Here is a 22,255-nt window from a genome sequence, read left to right as displayed (position 1 = left end):
AGAATCCACCTTCTACTATGTACAAACCATCATACATCTCAATCACTGGTCAGAAGACCCACCTTGGGCAGAGAGGCTCTTGAACCAGAGCTCTGTGTGGTCATCGTCAGTACAGTGGTGATGCCCAGACCCACTCTGGCTGGTGCTGCGTCCATGTTAATCCAGAAAGACACCCACGAGAGGATGACGATGAGGAGGGAAGGGATGTACATCTGGATCAAGTAGTAGCCCATTTGGCGTTCCAAGTGGAACTTCACCTCAATGCAGGTGAATTTGCCTGCAAACGAATGACAAAGTACATTCAACGGTCTTGCACTGTTTTTTAAATACACTGTCAGAATGGGAGAAAAGAGTCTAGATATATGATAAAGACATAATAGAATTATGGTTGAAGCAACTCATGGTCTAAGTTGAATCCCAACAAGAACCAACACTGAACAGCTGCAGTGCTCAGTTCTAATTTAGATCTTCACTGTGGCTCTACACCCTAAATGTAATTCATTTTGTACCTGTGTTGTAATACTTAGTGCAGTAGCCCAAATCCTTCTCCTCTTTTAGCACAAACTGGGGGAGGGTGAGATCATCAGCCACCTGTACGGGGTTCTCAGACAGCCACTCAAAGATCAAGTCATTCATGGTGTAACCAACTGTGAAAAGAGAACAGAGAAGATACTGAAATCAGGAAGAAACAGTAAGAAATGTGTCACCTTAGCTGAGATTACACTGAATAGAGCAGACTCCTATTCTTCTTTCCATGAATCTTGCAAATAATTTCAGACAAATTCTAAAATACCTTAGTAACATCATACATTTTGCTTTTAACGTTTTCAAAATCGACTTCCCCAAGACGTCGATAAGATGCTCTATTACTGTTCATTATTTGACAGGCTCTTGTATGTCAGACATGCCAAATCTTTATAAAACTGGGTAAAATTAGCTGATCAATGCATTTCAGTGATAAGCCAAAAATCCAGGGAGTGGCACTTTTTACTTGCAACTGCACTCCATCATTTTCATCATTACATTGATAAGTAGACATCAAAACAAGGCTGCGTATTGGTTACGGACTATGAGAGGGGAATGCATCAGTCACAGGATATATCAGTTACATGTCTTGTTGCTAATAGAATTACAGACAAGCTGTTTAGTGGATATTTCAACATACTGCATGAAACCAAATGCACCACGACACTGTTAAATATTCTTTTCTTATCACTTTTTGCTGCGATCCTCATCCCTCCCTTCTTACTTCTTAACCTAATTTCTTTCCTACACAAACACTCTGCCTGGGATCTTGTTACCACAGTACAAACTCTATGCCTGAGAAACATCAGAAACCTTGACTAATGAGACTCAGACAGAGAGAGAGAATGAAACTTGGACTATTGCAGTGATGTAATGTCGCTTCAGCCCATCTGTCCAGCTACCAGCTAACCTCTGCCATCATGTTTGTCACAGTAAAGGTCACCCACCACAGCTACAGTCATGTCGTCATGGTTGCTTGAAGGTTACAGAATAAGAGAGGGCATATCTGCATATCTGCAGCATATGACAGGAGATATTGTATGTGCTAACACACACTGAGCTGATTAGTGTGTGTAATCTTTCCAATGAACACTACCACCCATGTGCACCAGTACTAATTGCAAGTGAACATACAGTCTAGTAAAGCACTTACACACTCAAGTCAATAATTATTTTGCTTCCACACACAGTTGATTTGCCTGCTCCTTTTGAAGCGTGCACTGCTTCTCACAGCTGCCTGATCAGAGCTGTATTAAAAATGCATGCCACATGCAACAACAACACAGGATTCCTTGCACATCTGAATAACATTTGTGTCTACTGGGACCCTTTAGGGCCTAAGTTACAAAGGCATCAATTATTCAAGATGTTATAACCTATCCCATACCACATGCCTGAAAAACACAGGTATCTTGTTCATAAGGAGAATTCACTGTCATTCGCACAACCTGCTGTAACAAACAAGGGGAATACCAATGCTCTCCTAAAATAATGAAATGGTCTTTCGCCAGCTACAGCTAAGAGGCGTAAAGCCATAATTGACAAAGTGTTCAAGGTACAATAAAATAAGTGAAATTCATGAGGCAGAATGTCTGGAATACCTTAGCAGGTAGACTCTTAGCCACAGACCATCTTCTTTCATGTTAAAAAGCAGTTCACCTAATGAAAGCCACGATCTTAACTCAGCTATGGCTATGCTTCAGATTTGCTGTCTTAGTCTTGCTTTGGACTTACAGTGTAAAGTAGATTTGAGGTTACTGGACACTAATGGCTCAAGGCAAAGCGAAGTGGTATAAGCTGCATATATGGGGCTTTGATGTGTCAGAGTGAGGCAGAATCTTCTGGTTGGTTCTATTTATATATCTATATAAGCCCATGGCATGAAAGGCCAGAAAAGAAGATTGGCCTTGGCTGTCTCAAACCCCAAAGATAACTTTTTCGCCCCCATCACCCGCCTCTCTCTCGTTTTCTCATGTTGAACAGACGGTGTTTCCACAGCTATGCTCATGGCAATAAAACCTATGATGTCCTCTTAACATCGAGCTCCAGCCAAGGTGATCACACCCTTGGGTGTTGTACTAGCACTTGTCAACTCAAGGCCAAGTATACTCACCAGGCCTTTAATCAGAAATGATTACATCTGCTTTAATGGCAGTGTGATGTGATACAGTTACCCCAACAGGAACGCAGACAAACTGCTGCTTTAAGGATGCATCTTTTTCCTCTCCCATAGACTCCTAAAGGGTGAAATATCTTTATATTTCTGCACTAAATTTATTGTTTTTTTATCTGTTTGTCCCTGTATTAATTTGCAGAAATAAATCATGCTGCCTCCTGGACAAAGAGGGGGTAACGAGTTCTATACAAACCAGTACCTCTTGTTCTTGTTGAATCAGATAAGGACGTAGGTAGAGATACCAGGATTCAGCTTGACTTATTTATCTGTGAGCAATGCTTCTGAAACGGTGCAGTGACTTAATGGTACGAATGCTCCTTCTGTTTCCTCCCTTTTTGCTAGACTTCAAATTCTTTTGTTCCTATGACAGGGAATCAGGTCACCTCTAGGCACAGAGGGTGGGTCACATATAATAAAAGGGACACAAAATTAAAGTTTTATTATTTATATCCTGGAAATTGGTTTCACGAGGGCAGATATCCGATTATCTCTGCTAAAGGCAAGGAAGGCTGAAAATGGGCAAAATTATTCCTCCCCTGCGTTTTATCAAAGCAATAACATTTAAAAAGGTTTCAAATGCCTTTTGTGCATTTTGTGAACTTTTCTTTTCATAAATATACAGTAGCCTAAATATGAACAAGTAGGCTGAAGAATGATAAACGTCTGACAGTTTGCTAAGCCAGTTGCTACCTCTCAAGTGTTCTGTAGTTGTAGTTTACAACAGTAATGAGGGCAGAATTATAACTCAAAATTCTTAGTAATTTTTGAAACAATGGGTCCTTGATTTCAGGCGGTGTAGATAAAAGCAGGCTTCTCATTTATAGCTAGCAACCACTGATTTTGTGTTAACACAGCTGCAGCTGGCTAAGCCTAAACTCTGCTCAAGTAGCATCCATGGACATACTAGGCTGCACAGTGGACGTGCTTGTGAGCAGGGCTTTTTCAATGTAGTCCTACAAGATAATGTAGTATTAAATGCCAATACCAATGGAGGTCGAGCTGCATTACTGCAGGTAGTAAGTTAGGTAGCATGACGTGCTAATGTCTGCAGCCAGCAGACAAAGACACTGTTTGAACCATTCCTAACACCTTTGCTCTTGTATTTTTGGTTTTGGAGAGGGTAAAAAAGACACCATCCACACTCTGCACACCGTGTCAACATGCACATAAATCCAAAACTTGACGGCCTGCTGTGCCTAGTTACTGTGGCTAAGCTTTGATTGGACAAATCAATCAGGAGAAGGATTTAGCAAATGGTCAGTCGTGCTTTTTGCCCCCTGCAACATCACAGCACACGGATTGCTGACGAGCTTAATGGCAGCAATCACATTCCAAATATCATTAACTAACCACCAACACATACCATGCAATTTGAAAAGATAAAGGAACCGTTTTCCACATGGACTCTGTGAATATAACTCTGATAATGAGACAAATTTAAAGTTACGATTCAGTTCCTACCAATAAAGCAGGCTTAGACACTTTACAAGAGAGGCAAAAGGTAGAAAATTGAGAAGAGGGGGGAGATAAAAGGAGGAAAATGAGACAAAAGGAAGAGGAGGAAGCGAAGAAGACTCACAGCTTTCAAGCTGCATGGTACAGGTCTGAATGTCCATGGGGAAATTCTTCAAGTCCATAGGGCAGGACAGGGTAAGAGTCAGCCTGAGATAGAAAAACAGATCGGAAGAGAGAGGAGGAACAATAGGGGAAGTCAAAAAGCACAAAAGGGCTCAAGAAAAAGACACAGAAAGACAAGGAGGACTGATGGGTTATTAAAAGAAGTGAAATCACTGATGAGCTGCCTTTTTTATTGTTGTTATGAAACAGCAGAATTATATGTGACAAAAGAAAAAATCTACAGATTTCCCTTTAAAAACAGTAGATTGGAAAACACATCGAGTCACTGTCATTTGATTGCTCATCGCACTGCAGTAATGGCCAAGTAATTGGTGTAGGCATCTCTACTTTTATTTGTTGTGCTGTTGATGCATTAAGCCTTCAAGAATCCTCAAAGAAGAGAGAGAACAAGTGCTTTTCGGGAGTCTGTCTGGGAGGAAAGCTGCGTAATTACCTGCTGTAACGTATCGCCCAGAGGCGAGACAACAGCTGCCAGCAGTATACACACAAGCACCAGTTTCTACTGTGTTATGATGACACAATATCTTTTTCACCAGCCGAAGAACAAACTACAAACACCTAAGTGATTGACTCTCCTAACATTGACTATATTGCATCATGTGTTTAGAGCACATGAAGATGTTTGATAACCATAAAACATAGGAAGCAAATATAGAGGAATGAGGTGGTGATCATCTGTATTTGCAATACCGTGAGTCGGACAGTACGCGGTAACTGCAATCTTTGCATTTTGGGAATATTTGTAGTTACCTGATGCTGTACAGAACGCTGCCATCTTGGAAAATCCGTAGCAGCTTGTTGTCAGTGGTGACTTCGTGGAAATTGGCTCCTTTCTCATTTGCGAAGAACAAATCAGGTTTCCAGATCGAGTCCAACATGGATGGATCCAGATCAAGGGAGTCATCTGGGTATTCGCTGTAGGCCAGGCGAGGGTCATTCCATTTCTGCCGTAGAAATACGTTGAGCCTGTAGTCCTGTGGAAGAACTCAGGGCAGTTAATGGAAAAATATATCATCAGTGAACGTTGTAGTGGAGATGGTGAGCTTAGAAGAGGATCATTCTGCAGTAGTGATTTGAGAGGTTTCTGGGAATTTTCTGTTGGTCACTATTGGAGTCTGTTCTGACGGACAATAAATTTAATTTGATCTGAGCTGTTGTACAGTTTTAATAATCCCCTTCCTTTAGGGTTAGGGTTAGGGCTAACCCTAACCCTTGCTTAAAAGCCTAAATACACATTTTTTTAGCTATTAAATCTTTCTTTCTTATGCAATCATATAACGGCCATTACAAAGAAACAGACTATGATGTACAGTCCACTGTATGTCATGTGTGTCCTATTACAACACAGTGAACAGTGGGTCCTGGATTTAACATCAGGCAGATCATTGATTGTCAGTAGAATAATGGCATTTCCTCGGACACTAAGTGCTATACTTGAAAAATGCTTCTGTAAATTAAAGTAATGTTTACATATGTATCTTCCATTCATGATGACAGATGCAAGCACTAGAGTTATTACAGATGCTCCATCTTGGTCATGTAACCTGGCTCGGGCTAATAAAGGCATCACTCTTGGTGAAGTGTCCCTGCTTCACCATATTTTCCTGAAGTGACTGACTGAATAAGATGGTGTACTGTTTGTTCAGCCATTGGAGCCATGTGCTGCTGGTGAACAGAGGGTTGGCAACGAAAGCCGGGCCAAGGACAAGTACTGAACACAATCAGTCCAGCCTGCAGCCAGCATACACGAGTAATTAAATTAGAAATCTAATCTGCACAATTAATTCAGAATTCATCTTTGGGCATTGTAGATTGTTCCCTTTTCTTACTTTATCAGAATGAAAAGCATGCTTCACCAGTGCAAACAATGACATCGTTAGTGTTGTCGTTCTCTGGGCTGGCCTGCCTGGAGGTCCGACCCTGTGAACCTCCCTCAGACTCTCTTAAACAGTTCACTGCTGTATTGTGCTGACCCAGCAGCTATAACACTGTAAATGCAGACTTTAGGACAGACATTTCTCCCTGAACCCCTTGTCCTCTCTCGTACCCCTTTTCATTCACTTTCTCAATTTTTCATTTTAATTGCAGAGTGGACAGTTCATTATCAGCATGTCAGTGACCCATTGGTCTCTGAAGGTTGCACTGTTATGCTCCAGGAAACACAGAAATGAGGGAACGGCTTCGGCACGGAGTGGATTAGCAGAGAAGATGGTGGGAAAGAAAGAGGATGGAGTGTGTCCATATTTCTATATATAAATCATGCCGAGACACAACTAAACTTTACTCCATAGTCACAACTAGAAACAAATAAACTACAGTGAGATTTCTAAACACAATAAACAGCTGTTTTAAAGTAAATACATTTGCTTCTCTAACATATGTGAAATGCTTTAAATCTTCTTACCATTGTAGTTTCTGTGATGGACCCAAAGCTGTTGATGAAAATATTACAGGTGACATTCACAGGTGGGCCTGAGGGAGGAAAAAACAAACTAAATTCACACATCTTTCACATCAGATTGGATTCATGAGAACACAGTGCTGTCCCCATTAAAATAGCAATGATATTATACTGATATACATAGTGTAACTTTTAAAGATTTACAACAGGTTTTCATTACTTAGCATCCTCATACAGACACTGTGACTGAAAATGTTGTACCAATGCATGTCATTCCAGCCTCACTTCTGCTGTTGGAGCTCTTGGAGAAAGCATGTTTTTCAGGCCTGTCACTTTCAAGTGTAATTACAGCCAAAAGGAAAAAAAAAAAAAAAAAAAATCAAATTTACTGAAACCAACTTCAAAAAGTTTGAAGAAAACACTCTGAGGAAGTGACAGATAATGTTGGCATTGTTACAGCTGAGAGCAAAGAAGGTCTCACAGATGCATCTGCCCACATTCTGGTGTCTGGTGAGAAAATTGTCGATTGCAAACATTTTGAAAATTATGTTGAAATGATGTGCCTCTACTTTGCAACAGCAAGTGCATTTGCTGAGAAACATCACCTGAATTAAGTTTTTATCGACATAATGAGGAAACGTGCAAAATCATCACTGACCACGTATTTCGTTTTACCTATAATATCCTTGAAGTAGCTACAACATACAACATCCATTAGCAACTCGAACATGGATGCAGTTTTTGATGGCTGTGTTTAGGCGCTCAAAGCACTTGGTCAAGGTTAGGCTAAATTGTGGTCTTGGTTTTGTTTTAAAAAAGTCAATAGTGACCTGAAGTACAACATAGGATGTGTAAACATTTAACTAAAACCATGTATGAGTATGGCTCCATCTGTTTCTTGAAGATGAACACAGTCAAAAACTAGCATGTGATACATCTTAACCAATCAGAGGCAAGGGCTGAACAGTCATTACTGGTGCAGTTATGCACACTGCAATGCAACTATGGAACTGCTTATCCTGAACAAATCCAATACAGTAAAATCTAAATTAGTGTATAAATGGCTCGAACTCCATAATCTTTGTCTAACCGTGCACCGAGGATATTATTATCTTTGGTATTATCATGCATGAACGTCCATAAATCCACTTGGAGATTATGGAAAAAAGACCCTTACAACTCCAGAGCTTGCCTGAGAATCATCAATTTTAAAAAGTCCAGCTGAGATCACGCCACAGTTTCTGACAGAACAACATACAGCACATACACATGACAGAGGTCAGCTGTTTAGCTTTCACAGCACAGATCCACCGGTCTTTGTTTTTGTTTTCTTGTTGTGCTTTCTGCTGGATTTTCTTGAGGGCTACTGTGATGGTCTGCCTTGGCATACACTGTACCTTTGAAGTTGGGTCTGATGCGGGCATCATATCCTGACGTCTTCCCCATGAGCTTGTCCAGGAAGTCAGAAGGCGACAGCTGTGGTCCTGCCCTGCCGGGGGGCTTTATCTCCTCCTTACAGGAGCTCAGTCTGACATTACCCAGGGAGGGAGGGAGCGAGGGAGGGAGAGTGGGAACAAATACAAAGAGAAAGAAAAGGAGAGAAGATTTGGGAAACAGCAGAGGAGGAGTGTGTGTGTGAGAGAGAGAGAGGTAGCAGTGGGGGTGGTGGAAAAAAAATAATGAGAATCCAACAGAATGAGAAGCCAACAGCTATCACCAAGTCAGTCATCAGCAAAAAATACCCAGCGGTGGATGGGGAAATGAGGGTGAAAAATGATGACTGAATGGCTTGCCTCAGCTGGCAACTAAAAGCTTATCTATTTCACATCATGTCTGAGACTTATTGTGGTTGTTAGGCCCTAACTACAGAGAAGCAAAACAGACTCTGAGGTAAACTCGTCCCTCTCCTGCGCTTCCCACTGCTCGTGGCTTAGCAGGTGTAAGGCTCGACAGATTGATGGCTCAATTGTAATGCTATGAATGTCACACCGGGGAGAGGAAGGAGTTGATACAAGCTCCAGTGAGGCTCAGGCAGCCAGTGACAGGAATAACCAACAGGCCTGAGCGAAAGTAAAGAGAGAAGCGGAGACAGAGAAAAGCAAAGAAAGATGGCGGGAAAGAAGGAAAACGCATGTTACGCCAGGAAAGCTGGGTTCATAATGGGTGTGATTTCTTGCCGGTCCCTGCTGGAGCTCAGCTGATTGCATCCCATGCTTTTGATACAGCTGTTAACAGTTCACGATCTGTCATGATCTGAGGCTCTAGAGTACAAACGGCTGGTTCAATCCCCTCTGAGGCACAGCTTTACTGGTGCCCTGTGTTCTTCATCACTGATCCACCAATCTTACAGCCTCTTAGCTGCCTTTAGAGTTAAATAAACCGCATCATCAGGGGCGACAGGATCGAGGTCTTCGTGCAGGATATTTTTGGCATTCAAGAGTAAAGCTGAGCAGATCCTGAGAGATTTTCCCGTTGTAATAGTATCAGCAACAATGGGTTGTTTGCAGTCATGTGATGTTAAATTCAGATGGAGGGCAGGAAGTAAAAAATGCAATGGAAGAGATGAAGGAAAGTTATTGCTGTGCTAGTTTAGATGAAATTACGAGAGAGAGGTATACACAGAATAAACTTAAAAGACTTAAGCCACAGTGTTGAATGTTGACGTTTACGTTATGGTTGTTTTCCAAGGTTAACCACTCACAAAGGTCCGGTGAAACGCCACTAAAGATTACTTTATTACTATTACTGCTATTGCTATTACTTTAAACTTTCCGCCATTATCCAACTTGGCTCCTCCCGACTGCAGATGGTTAACAAATATTTTTTTCCGTTGTTGGCACTTTGAGTGTGTGTTATAGTGTTTCCTATACAGATAATCACTTCCTGCCCTCCATCTGCAGTTTGTGCCACAACAAAGGAGTCATGTGACGTTGTGTAAACGACCTATTAGGAATTGTTTGGAAATTAAGCTATTGTGATCATTTTGATTCCTTAACTGTGTTATAATTATGAAACCATCAGGGATCTCAGGGTCCAGCAGCTAATCGCACAAAACAATGCCCCGTGGGATACAGTCCCACGATCTGAGCAAAGTCCTCCACTCCGCTGAACTACTTCTCAGGTTGAGCATGTCTCTGCAAAATATATGAACAATAATACTGGAGGGTTTACTCAGAAGACCACGTTGGCCTTGTCTGGTCTCACATAGATTGCTTACTGACACCTACATTTGAGGTGTCCTTGCTCACTCACGAATTGTCAATGCTTCCCAGGCTTCAGATGGAAACCAGCATGTTGTCAATATCTCAGCGCTCTGAATTGACAGTGTCTGTCCTTCGATGTCTGAATCTGAATGAGTGCAGCCATCTGTATAAATCAATCAAGGAATAAGTAAGTGTAAAGTGTTGTGTTAGCAAGGCTGCAGGTTGCGTCAAGACCACCTCTAATTTGTTTAAATTGCTAAATCAATGGTTATTTTAGCTTTCTGGAACACAAAACATCCTGTAAAATACATACTATCATTACAAAAATGATTGGTATGATTGTTTTCTGATCTGCGACTGCTACTGTTGAAGTCTGATTAGGTTTAGACACAAACTCTTTGCTTTAAGTGAGGGAAAAACTGTGCTCATGGTTAATAGACAATCTATTTGGGTTAAGTTAGGAAAGGATTATGGTAATGTTTAAAAGAACACAATTTTGACTGTTGGTACAAAACAAAATGTCTTCTGTGTATCGACGCCCATGCTTTACTTCCAAACACTCACTGGGATTACACTCACTGTACTATGGGATTTAGCTACAGAGACCAAAACTGTTTTTTGTACAAGGCTCTAAACATGTTTATTGTTGGCCATTTTAATATGGGGGTATATGGGATTTTTTCCTGGAGCCAGCCTGAAGTGGCCATTCAGGGAACTGCAGTTTTTGGCACTTCCGCATTGGATGATACATTAAATGGGATTCTTCTGTGATCAAATTAGTGTTAATGATGCACATCAATAGTAGCTGTCTCAGGTTAATGTGCTGCTAATACATGTTCTAAGTAATCACTGTTGGACTAACTGTACATGAACACATCACTGTTTCTACTGTGATGGTGTTCAGATTCTGACTGACTTCAGTTCAGTCTGTTTCTGGTCCACGCTGTTACGATTGTCTGCTCAGTTCAGACAGTGAGCGCCTCTGCTCCGCAACTCTGTGTGTTTAATGTATGAATGACTGTGCTGTACTTCTAGTGGGGGCTTGATGTTGATCTATCAGTGGTGATACTGGTGGTATGTGTTTCTTACTGCCAAGAGGAACAGTGTAACTCATAAGCAGCTCGTCTATAAAATACTTTTGTGAATCCAGTTTTCTGATTATTCAACTAATTCATTTTCCAGTACCTCTTTAGTATCTCATCTTTTTCTGATATGTGATCACTATCAATGAATATTTTCTCTTTTGTCCAATTCTGTCTTCACAGGTCTTTTCAAAGTGCTGCATAGCCGTGTGTGCACACATACTGAAGGCTGAACAATTCATCATGGTAAAGTACCAAATTTCATTACTAACCATTCAATAGTTTCCATCTTTGGAGCCATGCCGCTGGTACTGTATGGCTAAAACTAGTACAAGCACCCAGCACCTTTTGTTGATTTTCCCAGTGGAGCCACGCACATATCTCAGCCTTTCTTACATTATAAAGCTCAGCTCTCACTGGTCCCCTGACTCCACTCCACTGCTTCTGGCTAAAGTCCACTCTGTAGTGTTGCTGATTTTACAGTATATTGGTCCCGCTTTCATCCTTCTCTCACTCTCTCTCTCTCTGGTCAGACTTTGGCTGTGCTTGTTTTATGGATCTAAACAGAACAATAAAATATCCTGTTAGGTCTCAAGCGCGATTTTCTCTGACAGGTGGTCACAAGCTTTCAGAGACAAATGTGACAATAACCTGTGGTTTTCAAGAAATATTGACGGAAGAGGAATGAGTCTCTAACACAATTGAATGCTCTGGCAGAGCCTTGTGAATTCATTTTGACACAGCTGGCTGATTATATAGGAGTTCACCACAGTCAAAGTCCTCAGTCTTACCACCACATAGTAAGTGTAGTCCATAAGATGAGGTTCATTTCTTACTCCTACACCGTCTATTCAGGTGTACTTGAAGCTAAGCTATTACCCGACACACAGACTCCCACAGTAAATTCTAGTGAAGTGCAGCTTGGATCTGTGGAGCTATTTCTGCTTGTTGATCCTAAGAAACAGTGATGAAACAGCAGAGCTTTAGGAGGGGCCGCTATTTCGCTCCTTGATACTGATCAAGCACAATGGTCTGATGATAGTACACGTTTGCTGTATATGACTGGATATGAAATAGTCTCTACATCTGCAGCATTTCTTTTTTGTGGTTCTGGGTGGATTAATGATGCTCAAGTTTGCATTAATCTCCATTAATAGCATTTATATTGGAAATGCAAAAGTCTTAATCTTTAAATTCTTCATTTGGGAGCACTGTGTAATATTTGCAGGAGCTTTTTGAGCATGACTTAGTAAATCTTTTGCTGATACGAATTCTAATCACACACACGAATTCATCAAATCCAGGAAGGACTGGCATTAATTATCTGATACATCTTGGATTTTGCATATCAGAGGTTTCTATTTTTTTTTAGAAATTCAGCATTTCTTATTATAGGAAGGCTAATAATGACAGCAAACAGATTTTGAAGACTGAAGACTTTTTTTTCTTGCATACTGCTATTCAGAGAGTAATCGCAGTTTAAGTGAACTCTTTGTGGTGAGGTCTACAGCTGAACTCCTCACCCAGAGCTGTGGGAGGAGCTGTGGATCTCTGCCTTCCCTCGGGGCCTACATCACCTCTCCATCAGCCCTCATGCATTACAAATTGGACTCCTTATTGTTTGTGGTGTCTTCAATGCTTCAATATAGGCCATATTATATCATGGAGAGGGTGAAAGAAGAAGCAGCCCAAGTCTGTCGACAATCATGTCAAATGCATTTGAAAATTTACGCCCGAACTGATAAGTCTTGATGGAGTTTTGAATGCAGTAAAGCAAGTAAAAAAAAAAAAAACCTGGACACTGACCAAAGACTGATGTCTTCATCGGCAGACAAGACACTCTTTTTATGCATATAATGCAGGTGTATTTTTATGTTAAGTCTTTTGAGGTTAATGTACTGTACAACAGCCGCTCTAAAAATATATCTACAGTTTCTGGTGACTGTAAAACTCCAAGTGCATCTGCCAGTGGCTCCTCAGAAGCCTTCAAAGCTAAATTATGTGGTTCTTTGTCTGAATGATTCAATTATTAAGATGCTCTTTGCTGACATTTAATGAGCCTGACCTTTTGCTTCTCTCTACATCCCTTTCATTGGAGCATCCGTGCCAGACTGCTGTCGAGAATACGTAACAACTCCTTCTTTCCTTCCATTGTAGAGCAAGTTCTGGCTGTCACTCTCATGTTAGTCGGTGACTCTATTTGGCTTTGAAAGCGAAGCTGAATCAAAGCTGAAATGCAGTTGTATACACATACTTCCAAGTGCTTGGAAAAACAGAGGCGGTTATACGAGTGGAATTCAAACAGCTGCTCAGAAATGAGCCTTTCTGTGAAATATCAGTGTGCCAGCCAGTTGCACAGTACATACTTTCTGTTCGTCTCTCTGAGGAGAAGCCTAAATAGACATTGAAAGCAAGGTTTTAATCCTCGCATCCTCTCCAGTCACAGACCTGCAAAGCGATCACACAGACTTAAAGATTCAGTACTTCCATTCTGTATATTTTGCAGTTATTCAGTCCTGTGCTCACATGAACTCAGTCTACTGCGAACTACAGCCATGAGAGGGAAACACTGATGACAAACAGCAGATCAACCATGGGAAGCCACTGTATGTCAAGGGGGCCGGAAGTAGGTGTGACAAGTGGACATGTCCTGCAGAATTTACGCCCTGTCCCACATTCCTTATACGTCACAAATCACTGTATCCCCACAAATGTCTCTATTTTGCAACACTTAGGGTAAAAAGACATTTCAGTCACTCCCATTCTAAGACATGAGGTAAAATGAAGCAGGTAAACATAAGACAGGAAGATGGTTTACATTTGAATCCAATCAAAGAGGGCATTTTCACACCAATCAAATATATACTGCGTACACAGCAACCAATAGGGGGCTTATAGTGACTTACAATGTGTCTGTCACATTTAACAGTTTCGGTGATCACCGAGAAAACTTCGCCAGCCGTCTCGAAGCTGAACCACTGAGCCCCAAAAATTAGTCATTCTTGGCGAGTGAAAGCGAGAATGCATAAACCGAGCGCACTGTTGTCGGCTTGACTGGGAAACAGTCGAGTAGCTGACTATCTACTGTCACACATGCACACACACACCGCTTCTGAAATGAATCCTGCATCCTTGCTGTATGTGCAGCTCATCTGAGAGGCTACTCGGTATTTGATTACCGTTCCACCCCACTGGGTCTTAAGCAAAAACTTCAGTGAGCCATTAATTTTAATCAAAGTATGTGTACACATGACCAACAGCTCAGAAAAACAGCATGTAGTCATGAGTGCATGGGCCGGTTTTGACCGCTTTTGCTTTGTTTTCCAGTTTCTCTTGTCTGTAAGGATCAGCAGTGTATAATGTTATATTATAATTATAATAAGTTATAATACCGTAGGTATTAATCCAAAATCATTATGTAAAGAGTCCTAATCAGGGTGGGTGCAGACACACTATACGTGTGTTAATCAAATGTTAATTAATGTAACCATGATGGACACAGTGCTCTAATGTCATCACGTTAATCCAATTTATAATGTTTTCCAAACCCGAAGTACTTATTTTAACCCAAACCATGATCTTGTCCAAACCTAACCTAGCTGTGTTTGAGCTGAAAGCCTAACCAAACCCAAAGCGATGTCATATCATAAAACAGATCTATTTTCCCCAAATTCATTTCTAACTGTTTCATACGGCACAATGCGGACGCCAGATCAGAAAATGCTTCTGTGTGCCATTCTGGTGGTTTTGTTGTTTAGCTTGGAGGACTTGTGACCTCTACACCCTTACTTTCCAGCTCACAATCTGAAGGACACACTGCTACCTGCATCGGCATTGAATGTTGGATTTGAACGTGAGGTGTATTTAATTGTCCAGTATGGATATAATTCCCAGGGATACAGGGCTGTTGCAGCCAGTGTTTGAGATGCATGCTGAATTCCAGTTATGATATAAAGTCACAAAGTGGATAAATGGATCCTGGAAGCCAATTTTAGCTGCTGACCATTCAGAAGCCTCCATGAAGGTAGGAAAAGTACAAAATCCTGTAAATAATATCTAATGTTGAATTTCTGTGACAAGACAGCTCAGGCAAGGAATGAGAGGCAGGACGCTGGAGAAACAGTACCCGTTTCCAGTGTACTGCATCATTTAGTTACAAAGAATATATAACTGTACACAGTGGAAAAAAGAAGCTGGAGCTGTCACTCTGTATACAGCATATAAGGCTTAAATGTATGACGACATAAATGGACTGGGGAGGGGGGCACCGGGAGGCAAGGTCCGCAAGAGGCCAACATTTCTTTACATCTGCAAAATCCCCTGCTTCCTCTTCTTTCTCACAACATAAAGCCTCAACAAATATGGACAGACATAAATGTTGAATGCTTGCCTTGAGATGAACGCTGTATACGCAGTATATTCAACCCACTGGTCTGGTTGATTGGTTTTCACTCAGAAACAACAAGAAGTGTTTTTGTCTGTAAGGTATTGTCTTATTCTCAGTGGTTTAAACCTTGTTGAGCCTCAGATTTGGAAGTAACTGATTAAAATGAGCTGCGATTAGACGGGATGGGATTCTGCCCATGGAGCGCCGACATATTCTGTTAATTGCATTTTCATTAAGAAACTGGTGATCGGAAAAAAGCACATCATATCACAATATGGCTGTTCCCTGGTTTCCTACAAGCAAGCGCTGGGGGACATCAGGGCCATTAGACATCCATGCATGAACCTGCTAACTTTTTAGTGCCATTAGCATAATGGGAAACGGAACAAAACTACTCTCTCCGCCTGTTGAAACACATTGCTCTAATTTCCTACTTGTCAAATTGCCCTTGACGTCCACTTGAGCCTTAGCTATTGCTCTCATAGAAGCGCTCTCACTTTGAGGTTGAACGCAGGGTCTTAGACAATCAGAACAACTTTCTATCAGGTCCAACAAACCATATGATTGACTCATCCCAGTGACAGGCCTGAGATCAAAATACATCCAACCACAGCAAGCTTCATGGTAATACAATGACATGTCATTTTTTTTGTCTTTAATGACCTGTGTAGCCCTCATCTTCACACTACTGTATATGATGGCCCATGGCAACTGCTGTCCCCTTTTGATCAATAGGCTCATTGGGGAATGGGATTTGGAGCACACTGCAATTTACTCGTGCACATTTATCTTCAATGACATGACCACTGCCACTCCTTCACAGTGACACCTCCAGGTATGGAAACATAGATATAGACAGAGCTTTGTGCAGTAGAAACCTTCTCATTGAGCCAGGGTAACAGTAGTAAACCACATCTGGAAGTCTAATGAAAAGTGGAAACATGGATCAAAACAAAGTTTCTGAGGATGGAAAAAGACACTAAAGCAACCCACAGAGGCAAAAATGTATGCGGTGAGAATGTTAAACTTGGTGACGATACAGTACACTTCCTGTGTGAATTCAGGAGGACAAAGGTGGAATGAAAAATCGGGTGCAGATTCAGCCCTCAGTACTGAGGTCTTGTTTCCATGGCAGGTTACCTACAGGGCATACATGCATATTTCAACCTACAGTAAAATATAAGATGGATGTATTTGAAATGACTACTGAATTTTTCAAACAGCCCATTTTTGCATATAAATTTCATCTGTAGAGCACAATCCGTCATTATGAAGGAAGAGGTTGACAAGCAGCTCTTAATATGGTGTCTATAGTTAATAAATAATCCAATGGGTTACAGCCTGTTTGGCTGCTTTTGTTAAAGGGTGACCATGCTGACGTTCTATATTTTTGCCTTTGTCAATAAATCAAAGGAAAAGATAAAAACCAACAATTTGCATTGCTCCGTCTCTCAATACCTTTGTGCTTTGTTTAAAATGTGTCACAAATATATACTTGACAAAAATGGCTAAAACAGCTGGGCGCTGCAGTTTTTTGGCCACAGTTGCTGAGTATAATAAATAGCACAAGGGGACTATTTCCAGCTGCAGATTCAGTGCACTCAAGTATTTATGGCATCAATGCGGCGTACGTGGAATCGATTCAAAATAAATTACAGCACCCATGTTCATTGTAATGAAGGAACATGTCGGCTACTCAACAGTGTGGCTCATTAATTTGTTTGCAATAGTTTCTGGGCAACAATGGAGGTCTATGGCGCGGGAATAGTATTTCAGGGTTTGGCTGCACATATTGTACTTATCAGTAGGATCAACTCATTGTTGGTTTTGGTCTTTTCATGAGGGCTTTGTTCTGATAAGAGAAATGTAGAATATCACCAGACCTGTCCTTTTAAAGCAACTCTGTGTATGGTCAGGGAAGTGAAGGGAATACATATACACATAAAAATATAGTGTATATTACATTGCTTCAGCAGCCCTATCACTAATATATGTCTGGATAGAAGGATTGTGCAGCTTAAAGATCAGAGGAGCAAAGATAGTTGTTGGATTAAGCAGACTTTAGTGGCAGAGGACTTATTCCCATTAGAAACTGTGCTGTTTACTGGGCTTGCTTTATATTTGATTCCTATCTTTGAACTATTTCTATTCTCCTCAGCATTATCTTTGATCTTTTGTTTTGTTGTAAAGCTTAATTAGTTCAGCCATGAGCCAATTCTAATGGTAGAATCTACTTATTGTTATATTTAGCCGTCTCAATGGAAACCTTGGGGGGTTTAATGATTTAGATTAATCCATGCTAACCTAGAGTAAATCGCAACTCTGTGCCATCGCTCATGCGTACTAATTTGAAATGCAATCTTTAATCTTTTGGGAGTGAGGCTTGACATCTCTGGAGAACCATGAAGAAATTGTGTTTTTAGGCTGGTGCCACGGTAATGACGAGGGCACAATGAGCTGCAGCTTGATGACATATTTATGTTCATAATGGTCTGTTTCTACTACACTGAAGTACAGCTACCACTCTGGCTTTTCCCATGCAGCCATAACTAATCTTCAGCACTCTAATACGTTCTCGTCTATAGACTTAAATTTCATATTTGTGTTAAATATAATATCCTTCTCTTTGTCATTTAATGCTTTTATCTGCTGGGTTCCTGAATACCGTGTGATTAAAACTGAGGAAAACACTCCCACACTGTCTCCAACTCCTAATTGCTACATCTGCTGTCAAAATGTCATGACAGAATGAATTGTTCAGCCCACACGTATTATCTAGCAAACATTCTTCATTGAGCTCATCTCTGAAAATATTATTGCAGTTAGAATGTGGGAATATGAGGGAGTGAATTTCGGGTTCTAATAGACATGAAGAAATGTCAAAAATGTTCAAGATCAAAGGTCTGTGTGAATTCTGCAACTGACATCAGGAGTGCAGATTGATTGATTTAGCCTTCAGCCTATGTTATCTGATATTCTTCCTGCCATTGCTGGGTGGTTATGTGCTTTTGAACCTATTAGTTTTACTGACATTGAACTGGGATGCCATTCAATATGAATTTAACCTTTAAACATGCTGATGCCGCCCACCATTCAAAAAATTCCCGGCAGAGTGACCTGGGGAGGTTGAAAAAAATTTTGACATCCCGGTCATACAGAATCACTTAATTGTTTTCTACTCCACTCAACTATGAACAACCAAACTAGAGGAAAAGCTGATTATCATTGTCAACAGCTTCCAAATTCTCTATGATATAGTTTTAACAAGCTAGAGATGAAGGGAGGGTTAGCGGTGCGATCCCCACCCTCCTCCTGTCCAAATGTCAACATGTCCTTGGTCAAGACACTGAACCTCGGGTTGCTCCCCAGCCACTGGAGATGTCAGCGCATTCCCAATTACTGGTCCCAAGCCCAGACAAACGTGGAGGCTTGCCAGATCAAATATGCAGCCGGGTTGGGTGGGACCCAGCAAGCAGATAATCCACTGTGGCTACCCCCAATGGGGAGCCACTGAAAGAAGAGTATGATAAGTTGAATAAGCTACCAAGATTTGAATAATTAAAACAATGCATGCGAATCGCCTGGGGAAAGTGGCAATTAGGGAAAATATTTTAAATGAATATATGTGAATCATGAGTCGTGCTAGCCTTGGAGAGGAGCCCCTCTTGTTTAGTCCTTTTGTCCCCGTGAAATGTGCATTATTACAATCCCACACATGGTATCAAATATATATGCTGAACTAAAAACCTACAGTCATTGGTGACATTTGAATCAACGGTGACTCAACCAAGGCAGCACCCTTCAAACTCACCATTAGCATAAAACTTTGAAGAAAAAAATGTATTTAACTGTAGCTATTCTGCATTTACCTCCCGTTAGCTCTCCCCAAAGCCAAATCAAAACACGGTGCGGTTTAAATGGCAATCTCAGTGATAAACCTGAGGAGCTGACCTCTCCCCCCAAGGGAGATGAATCTAACGTAGAGCATGCTCAGACCTATCCATCCTCCAGATGTCTCTCCAAGCCTCTCAGTATTCAGGCCACCTTTTCCAAGTATAAAATCTGATATCAGCACGGATTGCCTCCTGTCAGTCTCTGTGAAACAGAGCTAGCAGGATTTCTGATAGAGAGAAGGGACGATACTGACTGCAAAAGATTGCTTTGATGTGTCTGCTTAGGGGCTTGCAATGGACTGCAGCTTTATTCAGTAGTCAGCTCCTCACTACATCAGCTTTGTTTGTTTTGTCATGTTTCTGGTACTGTAAAGCACTAAAATAATGGTCCATTTTTTTCTCTTGGATGAAATGCCAAATGCAGCACATCATCTTATCATTCGCACTTCCAACTCTTCTTGTGGCTTCTTTCAGGAGTCACAGCTGACATGTCTGCCAATGCCAATTTATGGTGTCGTTATGAACCGTGCAGTAAACCGAACGGCTGTGTTCACATGCACGGGGAACAAACACCACGATCAAAGCAGGACGTTTGTCTCTCTCATCTTCTCCATGTACTGTAGTCAAGGTAATGAAATGCAATGATTAGAGAAGTAAGATGGGACTTGTCGATGCAACCTAAGTGGGATGGTAATTGCATGACATAATGAAGCACTACTGTGTGTGCATTTTCAGTATATAAAAAGAGGCTTTCAGCAGCTGTGTGTGCCTCCACATGTTGGGCTCTGCATCCCCCACCCCTCCTATTCTTCTGTACTTGCAAAGCCCACTGGGAAATCTCTCCAGCTGGATTCTTACAGAGGGGGGACAGCAGTCTGTGTACAGTCAACATGTAATTAGAAGCCATAGACTGCTTGACCGTGATGATTTATGTCTTCCATTTGCCTCATGCACCTATATGAATATGGATAGAGGTGTCAGCTCCCATCAGTCACAGTATAAATCACATTTTTTGATGGCATATGCTTGTTTTCCTGCTACCTGCAGGTCATTTACAGCTACCAAAATGTTTTTCTTCTATTAGCAGTTTATGTAATGGTGTTTCCCCTTCTGTATATAATATTAACCCTTAGTCCTCCACAGCTCTGACTTTCCTCTCCTCTGGCTACTCCCTCTTGGTTATTAACTGCTAATGGTTGCAGCTTATGAAGGAAGTAAGATTTGGTGGCTTTATCATTGTGCCCTCGGGATGACAGCATTTACTGTGTAAAAAGAGAGACACGAGAAAGCCAAGGGCCAGTGGGTGAGTCAGTGTGTGCTCGGCCCCAGCTATGGTCCACCTGTGCCTCAAACCAAAGAATAAAAGCTACTGGGGTTTAGCTGTCAATCTGTACAGTCAAGGGAGGTTTCAGCCCAGCAGAAGTAAAGCAGACAGTCATACAAAAAATGGTTTCCACAAAAACAGACAAAGACGGCCACTGCACTCTGCATGACCCATATTTTGGAAATGACAGTGAGGACGAAGGAAGTTGTAGGCATAGCCGCTGGCCTGTTTCGCTTGATCAAGCTGCTGGCTGGAACCAATAGCGTCATGACAAAGCCACCATGGAGCTGGGTCTACCAGGGATTTTCTGAATCACACCCACAAAAGAGGCAGCCTAACAATGCTTTGTGAAATGCTACTTTCTTTTCACTCATACTGCTAATGTAGAGTTTTACGAAGAAGTAAGAAGTTGGTTTTCGCCCCTTGATGAGAATGTGACAGTTTAGGATGCAAATGTCAGGTCATCCATACCACCTATGTGAAGGTCACTTTATCTTTGCAACTGAGCATAATTTTGCAAGTGCGATAATTCCACAAGATAAATGCATTTAGCCACTTCAGGTCATTGTCAAGTATTGAGAGAAAAATCATTAACAAGGAGATATTTATTATGCAGTGTTCTCTGTTTACTGTGAAAACCCCTTGATGGTTTCTGGAATTATTCTGCATCAGAAAAATAAAGCATTAACTGCTGTCGGCTCTAATAAGAAAAAAAAAAAAGACCTCTGGTCAAATCGTTAGATGTTTTATGTAAATGTGAATCTGTCTGACTGACAAACACATGCCAACAGCACTTTGATGTTAACAGGTGGAGGTTGATTTCAGTTTCCCCACACTGAACACCTAAAAACTAGTAAAGTTTGAGTGAAGCTCTTTAAATATTGAACAGTAAACACCAGTTAACATGTTTTCTCACAGCATACAGGGTTTGGGAATGAAACACATTGTGGCTCCTTCCATTACTGCTGTATTGGGCCAAATATACAGTGATAATGTTCATAAAAGCAGAGGATTTGAAGACATACTTATAGATTACCAATGGTAATGGGTTGTTTGTATCATCACCATTGCTAGGCTCCTATTGAGTAGGAAAGTGACTCCAGACATGGAAGTAATAAAAGGTATTTTTGCAGTCTACACAGCATTGGGTAAAATGTGAAAGTTGCATTTGTAAACTTGATTTCAAATTACTTATGAGTGATGAATTTGACCAGTCTTTTCATTTACTTTTGAGCCATCGTTTCCTTCTTTTAGTTTTATTCTGAGGATTGAAGCACTTTGTAAAGTCTGAGTGAATATGAGCTGTTCGTTATGCTGTCACCATGTTTTTAAAATTGCTTTAAAAAAACATTTCCTGATTTTTGAAGAGGCTGAAACGCCCTTTGGTATTTCATTTCTTAGACAAGCTTGCTTGAGTTTGAAGTGGTCGCCCGACGTCTCCAAGAAAGGACTCTGACTTCCTCTCAAGGAAGGGTTGACCAACTCAATGACAGCCAGTTTCAACAAATGACACATGTGGAGGGCATCTGCTTTGTTTCTGCTTCTGTGGCTTTCGCTTTCAAAGTTGACACTTTTTTAGTTTAATTATTCTAATCTGCATCGCTGAGCAAGGGACAGACAAAGGTT

General features: G+C 41.1%; 1 protein-coding gene across 1 annotated transcript in view; it reads right to left on the bottom strand.

Annotated features, from left to right (window-relative positions):
* The window catches only part of glra4a (glycine receptor, alpha 4a), a 46,503-nt gene that overhangs the window by 9,351 nt on the left and 14,897 nt on the right, over positions 1 to 22,255 (bottom strand). Inside the window, exons 2-7 of the mRNA XM_076738333.1 lie at positions 8,138 to 8,268; positions 6,744 to 6,811; positions 5,090 to 5,313; positions 4,281 to 4,363; positions 510 to 647; positions 63 to 277 (exon numbers count right to left, since the gene is read on the bottom strand). Of these exons, the coding sequence (XP_076594448.1) occupies positions 63 to 277; positions 510 to 647; positions 4,281 to 4,363; positions 5,090 to 5,313; positions 6,744 to 6,811; positions 8,138 to 8,268 (859 nt within the window). The remainder of the gene's footprint in view (positions 1 to 62; positions 278 to 509; positions 648 to 4,280; positions 4,364 to 5,089; positions 5,314 to 6,743; positions 6,812 to 8,137; positions 8,269 to 22,255) is intronic.

The sequence above is a fragment of the Chaetodon auriga genome, chromosome 9 (assembly GCF_051107435.1).
Source record: "Chaetodon auriga isolate fChaAug3 chromosome 9, fChaAug3.hap1, whole genome shotgun sequence".
In the NCBI taxonomy this organism is placed as follows: Eukaryota; Metazoa; Chordata; class Actinopteri; order Chaetodontiformes; family Chaetodontidae; genus Chaetodon; species Chaetodon auriga.
The sequence above is the reverse complement of the archived record's forward strand: the minus strand, read 5'-3'. Positions and strand labels throughout refer to the sequence as shown.